The sequence below is a fragment of the Mustelus asterias genome, chromosome 6 (assembly GCF_964213995.1).
Source record: "Mustelus asterias chromosome 6, sMusAst1.hap1.1, whole genome shotgun sequence".
NCBI classification, from domain to species: Eukaryota; Metazoa; Chordata; class Chondrichthyes; order Carcharhiniformes; family Triakidae; genus Mustelus; species Mustelus asterias.
The window spans coordinates 110,193,776-110,211,219 of NC_135806.1; the positions used below are offsets into that span (position 1 = coordinate 110,193,776).

General features: G+C 43.7%; 1 protein-coding gene across 1 annotated transcript; it reads right to left on the reverse strand.

Moving 5' to 3' along the window:
* Positions 1–742: 742 nt before the first annotated feature.
* enc1 (ectodermal-neural cortex 1) lies at positions 743–10,964 on the reverse strand. Its single transcript, XM_078215435.1, has 3 exons — positions 10,951–10,964; positions 4,601–6,409; positions 743–1,344 (listed from the first exon to the last, which is right to left on the reverse strand). The coding sequence occupies exon 2, from the start codon at positions 6,401–6,403 to the stop codon at positions 4,628–4,630; it is 1,776 nt and encodes a 591-aa protein (XP_078071561.1). The 5' UTR covers positions 6,404–6,409; positions 10,951–10,964; the 3' UTR covers positions 743–1,344; positions 4,601–4,627.
* Positions 10,965–17,444: the final 6,480 nt, after the last annotated feature.

The window sequence follows — 17,444 nt, forward strand, 5'->3', positions numbered from 1 at the left end:
AATTTTGATATTCCAATCTAAATCGTGCTCCTCTCTCTCACTTGTCCCATCCGTACCAGGAAAGGTTGACCCTTGGATTGCTAACAAAAACCTGTCTGCAGCTGTGATCATTTTCACTCATAGCGACTGCGATTCAAGATAATAATAAGGGACCATGTGAAGAAATAACCTGGGCTGGGCTGACGTGACTCGAAGGCTGCACACAGGTATACACGCACATGCTCAAAGATTAATTAATATGCACTGAATAGTGTTTATGCCACAGAGCGTTGGAAGTGCTGGGAAGTGTAGTGATAAATGGGCATATGTTAAAACCCACAGCATGCAACCCGGTGAGCCTACAGGCCTGAGAAAGTGACCTCACTTGCCTTCGCCCAGTGTCTGTGTAATTTAAGAACTGACTTCAGTACCCATCTCATTTCCGACTGGAAATTTCCCCCTCCCCTTGGCTGCAGCTTTGTACTTTCCAGTTTAATGTGACAGAGAATGGAAATGGTATTCAAGCAGTCCTCCCCAACCCCCCTACTTCCGCTAAACAAGTGTGCAAATAACTCTAGTTACTCCCTTTAACACAAAAATACGCACTTACGAATACTTGTCATTTCAATGTGCAAGTAACCTCATTGAACAATAAATATCTTACAATCATATCAAAAAGAAAAGCGCAAGCATAAATAACAAATTCTTATAAAAGCAGTGTCTCTGATCCTCAGGTCATTTTTTTCTCTCTCCCTTCTCTTTTAATAAAGTTGACCTTTAATGATTCAGTTGTATTTTTGCAGCTGACTTCCCTCTCCTGAAGGGTTTTGCCTGCCTGACAGCATGGGTTCCCGAAGCAGGGTAATTGCTGCCCCAGGCGTTGCCGGAGACAATGTCCAGAGCCCCCCGGCCCATTAGTGAAGAGTTCGGGAGGCACAGCTGTATCTGTGTTTAGTCCGACACCCACATCCTTCACAATCTGCCCACGTCCTCGCAGCTGGTGCCTCTATTTCAAATGTCATGCTGCGAGCTAATGGCCATTTAAAATTTCATACACAAATGTTAGGAGCCAATGAAAACTGAGAACGTTATGGTGACAAGTCTTAATTTTTGGAGGAGCCGATACATAATCGCTGTTAATTCACCATTTATCGCCACTGCTAGTCCTTGTCCAGAAACTATTTCGTAACCATAAGATATGCAATATGTGTCAATGGATGTTTTCTTCATGTCCCTATGAGGCGCTGGTTGCTGAGGCTAAGTCATTTTAGCTCCAGCAGGTAAAAAAGGGTATCTTTTTCTCTCTTCATGTAAATTATGTTCCTTCACAGTAGACAAAAATCTTCACATCAGGAGTCCTGGCATCTGTTCAAAAAGAGAAACAGGACCGTGTTATTGTTCACATTTGACTTCAATAGTTCAATCTATTCCAACAAAGTCACAATTTCATAGCCAAGTGCAGTACTGATGGAGTAATTGCTGCAATTCTGCTACACTAAGGGGGGGTTTTCCTGTCCTGCCAGCCCGCCACGGGAATTGGAGTGGGGCGGGGTGGGGGGTGGGATGGGGGGGTGGACCATGCATTGACCTCGGGCAGGAATTTCTGGAAAATCCTGCCCTAAATCTTTTATTCTTCTCATATTCATTCCCAATTTATGTTGTAGTCTTTTGTATTCGATGTGAACAGGTTGACATACTGATGGTCAGATCATGGTCCAGGATTAATGGAAGTGTATTCCATTCCCGTGCTTTTTTGTCACAAGTGCAAACTTGCCATCAAAACACAGTCTTCATGTGTCCAACATCATTCCTGAACATTCGACTTTAAAACATTGAACAAACTGACAATTAGCAAATTCAAGTTCTAGGCAAACTGTGTCGACAAACCAGGTGAGGTCACATTGAGCTAATGGTCTAGGCTTAAAAAGAGGGGTTAAATCATTTATTGCACATTACTAGTAGTTTATTCATGTATCCTGAAGGCATAATTCTGCATTATCTAAAATAAATCTTCTTAGGCCAGATAGCGTGAGCAATATGTTCACCGTAGAAAGTTAATCTTTGTTGTAGCAAACATCTCCAACTGCATCAAGCTTAGGTTCTGTTGGTCAATGGAAACAAGGCACCCATATGGCTGCAAGGATTCTCTGCAAAAATACCCTCTGTGCAGTCTTTCACACTGGCTATAAATATGATTTGTTATCACTGGCGAGCGTTGGCTGCTGGATCGAAAGGCTGGATGCAAAGAATCTCAATTAGCAAGGGATTTCCCCAATCCCTCCACCATCTACTCACTTGACAGCGAGGACAAAGCTGCACTGGCTGAATATCCTTAAACATCTAAATTAAGGTAGGCCTTCATTATTTTAGTAGGCTGGATATATATGATTTGAGTAAGATGATTTGAGTAAGATGATTTGATTTGAGTAAGATGCAATATTAAATCACTTATGGTAATGTTCCCAAATAGACAATATTTTAAATGAAAATGCTTCTTGCAAAAATCTAAAGCACTAAGATTTCCATTAAAAGAGGTTGTAAATCAAATGAACCTAGATGTCTAAAGCAAGACTAAATGAAAGTGCATGGAAGATTCTTACAATCAGCTACTAAAAACCAAAATTAAAGTATTTAAACAACAACGGTGAGGCAATAATAGAAGAAATGATTATAACTAAAGACTGCACGAGCCTTTAAGGGCCCCTGACAATCTCATCTCGCCTATCATGTGGTATAAAATTCATCGATTAATGAGTTTTGTAAAAAGAAAGAACTATAATAATAACTTCAAAAATATAATTGTATTTTTCACTAAGCTATCAAATACAAAGGGGAAAAAATAACATGTTTAGAAAAGACCAGATCACACACACAAGTTTCAAAAGAGCATTGCGGTGATTATAGGGAACATTCTGGCTTGAACTACGAGATAAAATAGCTTTGCTGCATTAGAACTCGGTATTACATTACACATACAGTTTTGTTACAAAATGCTTGTTGTTCCAACCCTGGACCGTAACCAATGGGATCCCTAATGTTTTAAGAAGGGTGAATGGAGACCTCTGGTGCTGTGGGGGTCAGGCAAGTGAAAGCAGGAAACCAACTGTGATTTTCCATCAGCTTTCGGCCGCTGTTGTGCAAATCTCCATTAGCAATTTTCTTCCCCCCGTCCCCTCGCGCTCCCTTCTCGCACCAAGGACAATAGACGGGTTAATTTGACTTCAAAATGAGTCTGTTACTGATCCCCTCTGCCTCAGCCTGTCATTAAAAACCTGTCAACATGGCTCCTTTAGAAACGATAGGGTCATAAAATCAGGAATGGGGGATTAATATTACATTAACCTTCTAGGACACTGGTTACACGTACCAATAAAAAGGATCCTGCAAAGTTAATGCAGGAAATTTTATGCTTTTTATTGCTTCATCTTTGTTTCTCTTCATAACTTACTGGCTGCTAGCCAGCTTTATGACAGGCCATTACGCTGAGACTAAATAAATCACTGCAGAATGGCAGGTTCTCAGATTAAAGTAAAGCATTTGTTTATACTGTATGTATGTAATCTAACTTGTTTTCTTAGGATTAGTTGATCCTTCAATGATAATATCTCTGGTATAAATGCATCAGTTTACATTATTTTCAACCAGCGCTGCTCCTGTCATAGCATTTGCAAACTGGAAACCCTTGAGTTGAAGCACAATAGACACCGAAGAATCAATTTCTACACAAATCAGTACCAAGAAATGACGCTTCCATCTTCAAAGGCTACTCCAACCCTGATTTTAATTTGGATAGAGAGCTGGGTGGGCCGATTGGCAAACCATCCCAACCGGAGTAGCATGAGGTCCAGGCGATTGGAACTAGCAACTGGGCCACTGAGTGGGAGTGGAATGATAAAACAGCAGGAGGCCGCCGCTCCGGTCTGAAAGAAGGTTCCGGGGCATTCAGGTATGCCATGGGGAAATGGTTTCACTATCGGGGGTCGGAGCGGAAAGTTCCCAGGCAGGGGAGACTTTGCCTTTCCTTTAGCTGATGTGGGCCTGAACACTCCTGTTCCTCTTGGCAGGAAATACAAAAGTACGAGCCTGCCACTCCTCGCCCCAGCTACACTTACCTCCAGTTCAGTGGACAGGAGTAACAGAAGTCTCACAACACCAGGTTAAAGTCCAACAGGTTAATTTGGAATCACGAGCTTTCAGAGCGCTGCTTCTTCATCAGGTGAGATCGAAAGCTCGTGATTCCAAATAAAACTGTTGGACTTTAACCTGGTGTTGTGAGGCTTCTTACTGTGCCCACCCCAGTTCAACAATGGCATCTCCACATCAGTGGGCAGGAGAGTTGCAAAGGCTTTCCCATACAGGTCTCTGGCTAAAATAGTAGCTGGGTCCTGATGATGTGACCAGAGTCTGATCTCCATATTTAAAGATAGACCCAGACACCTTCCATTATCCCACATGACTTTCTTGGAAGAGTGTAGGTTCTTCTTTCCCTGGGCGCCACAGCTTCAACATGTAAAAGTCCCACTGGAGCACGTTTCATTTTAACTTGTTTTTCAACCATGTTCAAGGGCGATGGCCAATTTCACAAAATCAACTCTTGTTAAGGAATTTAAGAACTCCTTACCTATGAAACACTGAAGGATCATTACTTCTATGCAGGAAGGTGCTTCCACGTGCTAACGAATGCTGTGGGAATCAATGAGTAAGGTACAGTCGTGATGCTATTCCATGTGTCCAATGTGGGATCATAGCAGTCTAGTGTTTTACACCTCTGAGTGCCAAAGTAGCCTCCAACTACGTAGAGCTTATTTCCAGAGGCGACAGCGTGGCAGCTCATTCGCTTCGCAGTCACGTCCCCAACCTTAGTCCATTGATAGGTCTCACTGTTAAACCTGTATGCAGAACATGCCGAGAATTCAGTGTCCCCGCCCATGATAAAGATTTGGTTGCCCAGCACAGCTGCAGCTGTGTACCTCCAAGGCTGAGGGCAGGTGGCAGGCACAGTCCATCTATTCTCACACGGGTCGTAACACTGTACTTTAGGCAGTTTGTCGTGGCTCACACTCGTACCACCAAAGGCAAACAACCTTAGCTTGGCACTGACCACAGCTGCATTGCTGACGCCTTCCCGAAGGGGGGCCACCATTGTCCACTTGTTGGTCACTGGGTCGTACTGCTCCACTTGTTTGAGAGAAACAGAGGGTGACGCTGGTTGACGCCCTGTGGCTGCAGTGTGCCCGCCGACCACGTACAGCGAATGCTTCAACTCAGCCGATCCATGGCCAAACCTCGCCACCAGCATTGGGGCAGACTTTGACCACTCTTCGTGAAGGGTATCATACACCCAAACATCTTTGGAGACCCCATTCTCTGAGCCTCGCCCTCCAGTCACATACACTTTGCAGCCAATTGCACATGCACTAAACTCTTTGCGTGGGCTGGGAATGTCCGCTTTCGGAATGATCTCCTTTGCCTTGTGGTCTATGAGGTAAACTTTGTCGCACATGAACGTCTGTCCTCCGAGCAAGAGCAAGGCGTGGCCAGTTTTACGAGGTCTGGCACAGAGGCTCGTCACCACGCCGTCATTTTGTAATATTTTTAATTTGCAGTGTATCGCTTCTTCGATTAACTCTTTACTCTTCATCTGCCTGGTGATAAGCTCTTCCGTGGCTACGTTCTCCATTAAATACACAGCAGGCAGCAGAGCCAACCGAACCGTTTGCAACAGCTCCGGCAAACAGCAGTGGCGCCTACTCACATCATACTTCACCCACTTTATGGTGGTCTCGTACACAAGCTTCTCATCCTCTGTCTCCAGCTCTTCACTGGAGAGAAGCTGCACCAGTGTATCCTTTGGCAGCTGCATGAAGTCTTCACTCTTGCTGATAGCTGGGAAGTTGCTGAGGCACATTCTCCAGGACAGCTCGTAAAGCTTAGTGCAATGGTGGGCATCAGACAACAGCAGCATTCCAAGGCAGTTGGTTGGGTGTAGGTTTTTCTCCAGGAATTCTGCACAAGCATCCCGGATGTCCTGGAACTGCAGCATATCCCCAGCCTCCAGGAGGGATTCGGCATTTTCTTCATTAATGAGAACACGAGACGAGTAAGCATAGTCTAAGAGGAGCTCCAGAACTTCCGGATGGATGGAATTATGGAAATTTACTTCATTGTCTTTGCTCTCGCGTAATCCCCCGCTAAACATAGCTTCGAAGTATCGGCTGCAGGCGGCAAGCACAGCTCGGTGGCAAGGAAAGGTCTTTTCTCCCGCGTGGAGGAGGACATCTGTGAAAAGTCTCTGCTGCCGTAGGAGGTTCAGGTGCGTGAGGACACTGTCGGCGTATGTAGTTTTGTGGAAGAGGTAAATATTCATGGAGCCATTACTGGCCCTCGATTTCCGATTCTCGTGCATGCTGACTGACATTCTCATCAAACACTGCGGAGAAAAAGAAATGAAGAAATCCAATCAATTCACTTTTCTTTCATACAAAGTCCCACAATTTGAAATAAAATTTCTGCAAAGAGAACTTTTAGCAATGTTTGCTGCGAGACCTCACAAACTACTGCCCAATACCATCCTCCCTTTTCAGCCCAAGGGCAGAGAACTGCTTTACAGTAAAGGAATAAGTCAAATTCCAATTCCATTAATTTGCGATTCTGGATAACCTGTGTGGTGGAAAGATTGCATTCTACAATTCTTTCAGCTTTTCTGTGAAAACCAAAGGCCTAGTTTTAATATTCAGTGGGATTGTTATTCATAGCAATCAGGAACATTGGGTTAGGATGAATGAATAAGCCCAGTTTCGTTTTTATTACATTCCAGGGTTTTATTAGTGTCTTTGGGATTGCATTTGGCAATGTTTGTACATAATGCAGGGAAAACCTGTCCAGCCAGTTTTTCTACTCGCTTCTTGAGTGCGCCATCTGGTGGTTCCTTGCAATGAGGATGAAAGGCAGGTGTAGTCTGCATTCGCAATCTAATGGGACATTGCAAAAGCTATAATTATATAGTGCTGCTCACTGTTGTCACTAGGATTCCAATATAAAGCGGCAGTGAATGTGTAATTTGTGCATTATGTCTATCTGAACTGTACACACTGCGAAACAATTATAGTGTTGCCCTTCCACACACTGGTTATGTCTGTTGAGATTATTAACAACAGTGTGCAATATTGATGATGTCTGTCACTCTTGGTGCTGGTGGGAGTAATTAGAGGTGATGAATTGACAGTGTTTGCAAAAGAGTATTGCACATTATAATGTATTAAAGCGGTATCTTATCCTGTAATGTATTGATACCAATGTGATGATTAAGCTAGTGGGAAAACTGTAGTAAAATTAAAATGAATACCATACTGATATACGTAAAGACAACTGAATACAATACTGATATATGTAAAGACTACTGAATACAATACTGATATACGTAAAGACTACTGAGTACAATACTGATATATGTAAAGACTACTGAATACAATACTGATATATGTAAAGACTACTGAGTACTTATACTGATATACGTAAAGACTACTGAGTACTATACTGATATATGTAAAGACCACTGAATGCTATACTGATGTACGTAAAGTACGTAAAGGTACGTTGGGCAGCACAGTGGCACAGTGGTTAGCACTGCTGCCTCACAGCCTCAAGGGCCTGGGTTCGATTCCTGTCTTGGGTCACTGTCTGTGTGGAGTTTGCATGTTCTCCCCATGTCTGCGTGGGTTTCCTCCGGGTGCTCCAGTTTCCTCCCACAGTCTGAAAGATGTGCTGGTTAGGTGCACTGACCAGAACAGGCGCCGGAGTGTGGCGACTAGGGGAATTTCACAGTAACTTCATTACAGTGTTAATGTAAGCCTTACTTTTGACAAATAAATAAACTTTAACTTTTAAAGACCACTGAATACTATTTCAATGTACATAAAGACAACTGAATACCATACTGATGTACGAAATGACTACCCCAGTATACAATAGAACCAGAGAACAATATAATTCCTACAGTGCAGGAGGAGGCTATTTGGCCCATTGGGTCTGCACCGATTCTCTGAAAGAGCATCTTACTCAGGCCCAACCCCCGTCCAATCCCTGTAACCCCGCACATTTACCATGGCTAATCCACCTAACCTACACATGCTTGGACACGAAAGGGCAATTTAGCATGACTTATCCACTTGACCTGCCCACTCTCGAAATTTTAAACACTCACCTCAAGATGCGTAGTGTTAATAACTCTCATTTGAGTGTCAGCTTTGCTTGGCTTTGTTGGTTGTATGAAACTCATCTGTGAGCCAGAAGATGAGTGTTCAAGCCTTATTGCAGCAATTGAACAGAGCTAGGCTGACACTCCAGTTAGGTGCTAAGGGAACTGCTGTCCTTTAGATAGACTAAAAATTCATCCGGTGTTTCAGGTGAATGTAGAAAATCCCAAGACATTATCGGGTGAATTAGCCCTGATATTCTGACAAACAATGCCACCAATAAGCAATTGATCAAACATTCATCTCATGGTAGCGCCATGTGTAAAGTAACCACTGCATTTGCCAACACTGAAGCTTTCAGATTCAGTTTCAATTTCAGTTTCACCCCAGAGTTTAAATTGATTATTTTTTTTAAAAGTGGAATTTAAATCAACGTTCATATTATTAGGACCAACATAAAAAGAATTTATTTCACCACCGCCAACTACTTGAATATTTCAAACCCGCATCAACAATGGTGCCACCAGATGCAGTTCAAGCCGTTTGAATTATTTTGCATCACACCTTTGTTCGGTATGCACAGATCTGTCAAGTCAGTCGTTCAATTCTACAAAATAAAATGTGAAATAGCAGATGCAGTGATCAGGTACAATTAAAAAGATGAGGCAAATAGATTTCATTTTGTACAATTTCAGGTGATGAAATGCAAATTTATACCAAGTCAAAAAGCCAGTAGAGTCATATTTATATGAACCTAATGAAGAAAATTCAAATTATGACAAGTCAAGGTATCTGTTATTACAATCCTTTCGCTCCTGGTTAAAATGTTTAAACCCTTAGGCCGTTTACTGAATGCAGCAAAAGCAGAACTGTTAAAAACAGCTAATTAACACGAACTTCAACTGAATTCTCCTGCAACTTCTCGCTATTTATTTAATGTCCTGCTTTTTTTTTAGAATTGTTTGGAATATTCCATAATGCCTCTGGGGTAAAACGACCTGCCATTCTAAGGACACCTTTTCCATCTACAAGCAATTAGAACCAGCGACTCAATATTAGAGGGAGAGCTAATGTCACTTGTATCATTGCCCCGCATAGTGTACACTCTCCTGCAGCCCATTAACACCTGCCATATCCGGGAACTAACCTTGCATTGTGACATTGCACCTTTGATACATCCTCAAGTCGTCTGATGCTGATCTTCACTGGGGAAGCAACCAACACGTTGCTTACACAGAATCACAGAATTGTTACGGGCCAGAAGGAAGCCATTTGGCCCATCGTGTCTGCAACAGCTCTCCAGACGAGCATCATGACTTACAACCATGCTTTATTAAATAAAGTATTTGCCCCCCTCCTCATTCCACCATGAGCTAAATTATATTACACAGTAACACTGTCTCGTTTGCAATATGTTTTTTAATCACTCTTGTTTCCCACACATTGTTTGTCAGTTTGCGTGTGTGAAGCCAGCGTCCTTTTAAATTAGTGAATGGGAATTACAGTAACGGGATTAATGATGACTTCCCCTCCCCGCCCCCTTTACATTTTGGACGGGCGAGGCAGGTTAACAGTTAGTTACCTGTCCCTTTCAGCGCTGTCCTGCTCTGCTCCGCACCCAGAAACAACTGAAAGTGACATGAGGCCGCCCTCCTTCTGGCGGTGCTGTGTCCTTTCTCTAACGTTTACTTTGAGCTGAATCAACATAATCGTCGCTGTTACTGTACCTTAGAGCGCTAGCAGCTTGCAGCTGAAAGCGGTCATTAAGCAGGGTCCCTCACCCGTGCGATTTACTGGGTGGGTAGGGGGGTGGTGATGGAGAATGCCTTCATGTGTAAAAGACCAAGTGCACTTGTAATTTGCAGTCTTTGGCACAAGTCAAAGAAATGCCTGGGACCCATTGTCAGTGATGAGCCATTCTCTCTCTCTCTCCATTCTGCGGAAGTGGGCGATTCGTCAAAGCCAGCACAAACTTGGCGGTTGACCAAATCAAAACCCAGAAGAAGTGATAACTTACACGTGTGAAGCGCCTCTGATTGAATCGTATGAATTGCAGCCGCGCCGAGGGGCTGAGCAGAATTCCTCACGTCTCTATCGGGCACTGTGTGGAAGCTGCAATAATTGGTGCTGGATTTCTTTTTTAGAATTAGTAAATGTATCATTCCCTCCCGCCAAAGTAAAGAAGATAGTTGACAACCCGGAGCGATTCCTACATGCTTAATTCCCAATCCCTGGGGCAGCCGATTAACATCGTTCAAATAAAGTTATTGCAAAATACAACCCCGCTCATACTCCGGAGGAAATTATTCACACCAGGGGATAAGGACAACTGCAGCTTTCTCTTTTATTACAGGGATCAAGTTCAACCTTGCTACAAGATAACGAGTAATCGTATCACAAGTTTCTGTACCATTCATTCAGCTCGTTAAATTACACCCACTGTCCAGGGCAGCTTCATTTCTGCCCATCCCTTTGCTGCAGACACTGGGGTTTGGGAGGTTGTTCTTAGTTTGCCCGCTAACGGTTTCTTAATGGCCCGGCTGGGGACCATGAGGGGCTGTCTGGATGGTCCTCTCCCCTACATCAAGCTGCAGCACAGAGAGAAAGCGGCTCTCCCGCACAAAAGGCAGCCCTGGGTCTGAAATTGACATTAACATGTAAATTACCGTCTGATGTAGCAAACCTCACCGCCACAAAAGCCGAGAGGGTTGATGAATAGATTTCACTAATGTGTCTCCAAATGCAACTTCAGCCCTCCCCTCCTCGGTTTACTTACATGCAGACGCGTCGATTCACTAAGGCTCAAATGACAAAGTTTGTTTAAGTTTTACAACGTGCATCCGCTCGCCGGTACCTCGGGGTTCCTGCGATGGGAAATGGCAGAGAGCAGGCTTGCAAAACAGCAGCTGCCGGTTGCTCGCTCACAGCAAACAGCGGCTCCTTTCAAACACGCGAGTGCTCACTGCAAGTCCAGGGAGCAAATAGGCAACCGCATATAGATAGGGTCACAAAGGAGTCTAAACAGGCAGAGAGACTGCACAGTAAACAGCCGAGGAGCGGGAGTTTTGCACAGTAGCTCCTAACTGCTGCCTGCTCCAGGCAAAGCCACTCTGCACAGCAATCAACCAGGACAAAGTGGAAACTGCACAAGCAGCCCCATATTGCCCCATACTTACCCCAAACATTTACCCCAGTCAAACTCTTACACCAGTCACTTACCCCAATCAAACACTTACCCCAAACACTCACCCCAGTCCCACACTGCTACCCCAGTCACTCACCCCGCTACCAAACTCAGACCAACCCCACATTTTACCCCAGTCCCACATTATTACCACAGTCAAACACTTGGCCCTGTACAATCTTGTTACCCCAGTCCCACATTACTATCTCAATCCCATTGTTACCACCGTTCTACACTTATCCCAATCCTACTGTTACCCCAGTCTCACTGTTACCCCTGTCCCACTGTAACCCCAATCCCACTATTACCCCAGTCCCACTGTTACCTGCCCCACTGTGACCCCAATCCCACAGTTACCCCAGTCCCACTGTTACCCCTGTCCCACACTGTTACCCCCTCTTCTATTCTTACCCCAGTCACACATTCTTATATCAGTCCCACGCTCTTACCCCAGTCCACCACTGTTTTCCTAGTCCCACTCTGTGACCCAGTCTCAGTGTCCCACACTGCTCCAGTTATTCACACTGTGACCCAGTCTCAGTGTCCCACACTGCTCCAGTTATTCACACTGTGACCCAGTCTCACTGTCCCACACTGCTCCAGTTATTCACACTGTGACCCAGTCTCAGTGTCCCACACTGCTCCAGTTATTCACACTGTGACCCAGTCTCACTGTCCCACACTGCTCCAGTTATTCACACTGTGACCCAGTCTCAGTGTCCCACACTGCTCCAGTTATTCACACTGTGACCCAGTCTCACTGTCCCACACTGCTCCAGTTATTCACACTGTGACCCAGTCTCACTGTCCCACATTGCTCCAGTTATTCACAAACTGTGACCCAGTCTCACTGTCCCACACTGCTCCAGTTATTTTCACACTGTGACACCAGTTTGATATACACGGTTCCCATTCAAGCTTCCCTTTCTTTTTGATACAGCTGTGTCACCATCAGATGCCTGATGCCGGACGTTGAGGAAACGTGGACTTACCGAAACTTGTCAGCAGATGATCCGGCGAGGAGAATCATAGTCTTGGGCTAGTGCAGGATGTGTTCGCTCTGGTGTTTGTGGGTTGCTGCCTTCTGGAACTGGGAACAACCCTGAGAGTTGGCTGCTCTTCAACCGGGAAATAGTCTGCTCGGATATTGGCCAGTGCAAATTGCCTGTGAAAAGAGGGCGAGCTGCCAGTGAGTGGCTGTCACCCTCTGCAGTCAGTGCAGACAATGCACAGTATGTTGCAAAGCAGCCGGGCACCCAGGTGGAGCAAGTAATACAATGCGCACTGTTCACAGAGCACAGGGTAACTGACACTGCCGGGGTAGGGCATGCACTACAACCAGCACATAGCCACCGACACCGAGAGACAGAGAGATCACAGTGCCAGAGCAGCCGACTTGCCGAAGCTGGGGTGTGCTGTGCCGAGGAGTTCTCCCCAGCAGGTTGCAGCAGTCAGCTGGGCAGCACAGCTCTGTGCACGATTCCACTGTCTGTCTATAAAGTGAACCGATTGGCAATGGGCTGATATCACCAGCAGCGAATTCCCAACCCAAAGGCAGCACAGGAAACATCCCCAGGACCACAGCTACTAATTAGGGAGCTGATCTGGAGGCAGTCTTCTGATAGGCTGTTATTTTCACCAAATGTTGAATCCTCTCCTGTTATCTATTTTCTTCCTTTCACAGAAAGTGCTGACAGTGAACAGTCTGACAGGAAAGCATGTGCTATGCAAATGCATTCCCAACTAGCGCTTTGCTGACACATTATTCCCCCCAGGTTTAAACATTTTGGCTTCAGTATAGTCCTCACAATTAAATAAAAGTTCACATTCACTCTCCCAGTTACTCTCACTCACTCACACACACATAGATGTTCATTAACATTTAAAAACTCACTATCATGAACAGTGGGACATTTTCCACATTTAGTGCAGGGAATGCTATCTCTTATCTTGGTCAGTACAAATATCGCTGTATCTTTATTATTGTTACATTGATAAGCATGGACTATATTGTATAAACTACAGTATAAACACTGCTGTATCCATATCAGTCGCTGTAAACAATACCTTTTCAACATTGGCCCAGTGTGGACAGTGTTGTGTTCATTGTTAGTTAATGCAAGCAATGATATATGCGTATCAGTCAATGTTTTTGATACATGCGTATCAGTCAATGTTTTTATTTATTTTTTCATGGGATGTAGGTGTCACTGGCTGGGACAGCGTTTCTTGCCAATCCCGAATTGTCCTTCAATTGAGTGGTTTGCATGGCCATTTCAAAGGGCAGTTAAGAGTCAACCACATTTAACACGATTAAGAGTGGGCTCCAAGATTTTCCAAAGCTGCATTGGAGGCTTTGGAGTAGGAGGCAGAGAGCAGGAGAGATCCCATCCTTGCACAGGGGTCACAAGGCCCTCCAGTCAAACAGTCAGTGGGACCAGATACCTGTAGCGGTCAATACCAGGAGTCTAGCCCCGAGTACCTGGATGCAGCGCCATAAGGCGTTCAATGACCTCACACGAGTGATCAAAGGTAATGAATCTATCCTCAAATGCCACATCCCACCAACTGTCCCAGTAGCCTCACACACTGTTCAATGTACCACACTCCATAACTCATCTACCAGCAATCTTTTTTTTATTCATTCGTGGGGCCATGGACGTCACTGGCTGGCCAGCATTTATTGCCCACAGTGCCGAATTTAGACTTAGTGAGACCCTAAACTATATAAAGCTTGGAGGCCCCTTGTTAAAAAGTTACACCAAAAGGTCTCACAAAGGTGCGTACCAAAACAGGACCTTGGGTCGCCACAAAAAAATTGAAAACATAATTATGCCTTTTAATTATTTAACAACAAGGTATTTAAAGTGAAAAATACAAATTATTTTCAAATGAATGTATTTACTGATTACATATTTATCATTTGGCTGGCTTGATCTCTCTCATAGATTTTGGTAATTTTGGTAATTATTTGAGTTGCTCTTCAAGCTGGTGCTTTCTTTTTCTTTTCTGGTACCCGCTCTTAAATGTTCTCTTCATTGTAAACCTTCTGAAATTTTGTGAGGCCCCTGCGGATTGTGAGGCCCTAAGCTGTAGCTTGTTTAGTTTATGCCTAAATCCGGCTCTGGCCCATCCCTTGTTGTCCTTGAACTGAGTGCCTCGTTCAGCCATTTCAGAGAGCAGTTGAGAGTCAACCACACTGCTGTGGCTCTGGAGTCACATGTAGGCCAGAGCGGGTAAGGACAGCAGATTTCTTTCCCTTAAAGACATTAGTGAACCAGTTGGGTTTTTCCAACAATCGACAATGGTTTCATGGTCATCAGTAGATTCTTAATTCCAGATTTTTAAAAATTGAGTTCACATTTCACCATCTGCCGTGGCGGGATTTGAACCCGGATCCCCAGTACATTAGCTGGGTTTCTGGATTAATAATCTAGTGATAATACCACTAGGCCTTCACCTCCCCATATCTGCATAAATCGCAACTCATGCATAACACTTATAGTGTCACTTTACTCCCACGTACTTAGCACTGCTCGCTGCAAGCCTCATACTCACAGCTTGTACAACTACAACAGCCACATCATTTAAACACACTGCAGTGCACTCACTGATACACTTCCTGCTCCCTTGCAGGAAAAGATGGCAAACAACTGGAGGAAGCTGTACCCAACCGAAGGGGGACAGGCACAGCTACATGTCCTCAGCTGTCCTCAGACTGATGGAGAAGACAGTGCTTAAAATCATTGAATGGCTATGTCTGAGACAGTGGCTAATGGTGGGGCTGAAACTATTGAAGATAACAATGCTCTTATCTAATCTTCTTTCACATACCCTACTTCCCTCTCATCCCACAATCTTTTCAGAAGCTGCAGATGTCTAAGTATGCATCTCTTGCTTCCCACCCACCTCTCACCCTACTCTGTGCTACTCTCCTTTCAGATATCGTACTTTCCTTTTCTGCAGTGACCCCTTTAAGAACAGGGTGAGAGGGCTCTCAACAAGAATCCATATCTCAGGGTGTTTAGGGTGTTTAGGGAGTGGCTCTCCTGCCTGAACCTCTGCCAGGAACAGTGTCCCTACTTCACTAAGGAGGAGTGACTGAAGTCTGCCACCTTCAGCAGCCATGACGCCAGCTTCAGAAGAAAGTGGAGATAGAATTGACAGTGGCTATGAAGTGACCATAGTGGCATAGAGCACAAGAGAAAGGAGATTATGCTGAGTTTGTATAAAACACTAGTTAGACCTCAGCTGGAGTATTGTGTATAGTTCTGGGCACCATACTTTAGGAAGATTGTCAACGCGTTTTAGAGAGTGCAGATGAGGTTTACAAGAATGGTTCCAGGGATGAGAAACTTCAGTTATGAAGGTAGATTAGAGATGCTGAGATTGTTCTCCTTGGAGAGGAGAAGACTAAAAGGAGATTGATCCTGTTGAGAGCCCCTCTCCATCTCTCAGCAGCTTGTCCTACTCTGTGTCACCTCTGCTCATTTCTATATCATAGAAAAGATTATGGAACATTGGAACCAAATGATACCTAGAAACTTTCAAGACATTGACTATCTCCTAATAAAACATTCAAAAACATTTTAGCACATTCTGGAACTTAAGTAAGTAACTAAGGAGAAAATATATTTTGCCTTTTACTACGATTGTAATGAACACATGTCATGATGCACTGAGTTTCCTGGGATCATGCATATGGGATTCTCCTTAACACTAGAGCATTTTGTTTCTGTAATTGGGTACATAGAATCATAGAATCCTACAGTGCAGAAGGAGGTCATTCGGCTCATGAAGTCTGTACCAATCACAAACCCATCCAAGCCCTAACCCCATAACCCCATGAATTTACCCTAGCTAATTCCCCTGACACAAGGGGCAATTTATCATGGCCAATCCACCTAACCTGCACATCTTTGGACTGTGGGAGGAAACCAGAGCACCCGGAGGAAACCCACGCAGACAGGGGGAGAATGTGCAAACCCCACACAGACAGTGACCCAAGCAGGGAATCGAACCTGGTTCCCTGGTGCAGTGCCACCGTGCCACTATTAGGCTAGCAGTTATCATCATATAATTACACCGATATTAATATTAATAAAATGCCACTATATTTACCATGCATTTAACAAAACAGAATTGATGTAGGGACGTGTCAGTTTATTGCTCAGCCGGAATATTCTCAGAAAGTGGAGAAGGACATGAAATAATTAAAAATGAAAGAACAAGTTGATGACGACATCAAAGAGAAGAGAACAAATTTGAAAGAGGTAAGATCGAAACAAATCATTTGAAAAATTGTGAGATGGACACAGCCACAAAGACAGGAAACAAGGAAGAAAAGAAATAAAGTATGACAAATTAAATCAAGAGATAGACAAAGATTTCAGAGAACAGTGCAAGACATGAACCTTTGCTCAAAAATACTGCATCTGCTAGGTTTGGAAATTCATGGATAAAACTACGCGACACAACACAGGATGTGGATGATGATGTGTATTATAATTTGTCCCAATAAATATACTAAAGATTGATTGAACCATCTAAATGAGCTACAGCAAAACAAACTCACTCAGTACATAATTATGTCACCACCAATTTATAAAAGTTTAATATCCGGATGCATATTTATGTTTAATTGCTTCTGATTGTATGTTTTATAAATAGCATCCCTTCAACAGCGTAATGTGATTTTATTTTCTTTCCAGCATTGTCAGGGTGATTCTAGGTCAACCCTTTGCTTTCATTAGGATTTATGATAAGGTTAATGTTCCAGTTAATAACATTCTTTGGGACGAATTATTAGATGCAGTGCTTGAATTCCATAATTTTTGCATTACTGACACTCTTGTAGGTTTGTTAAGATTGATGTGGCTGTTTTTGCACAGTCTGAAGAGAATGTAGCATATTATTATGAACCATAATCCACAACTCCCAAATGTTTTATATTGTGCTTACTTTGTAAATCAATGGACACATTTACCCTTCATTTGAAAATACGTTTTGTTTCTGCAAAAGCATCAATGCGGAGCATAAAGCTAAGTTTGAAAATTAAATGCATCAGAATATTTTTTCGGTTCTGT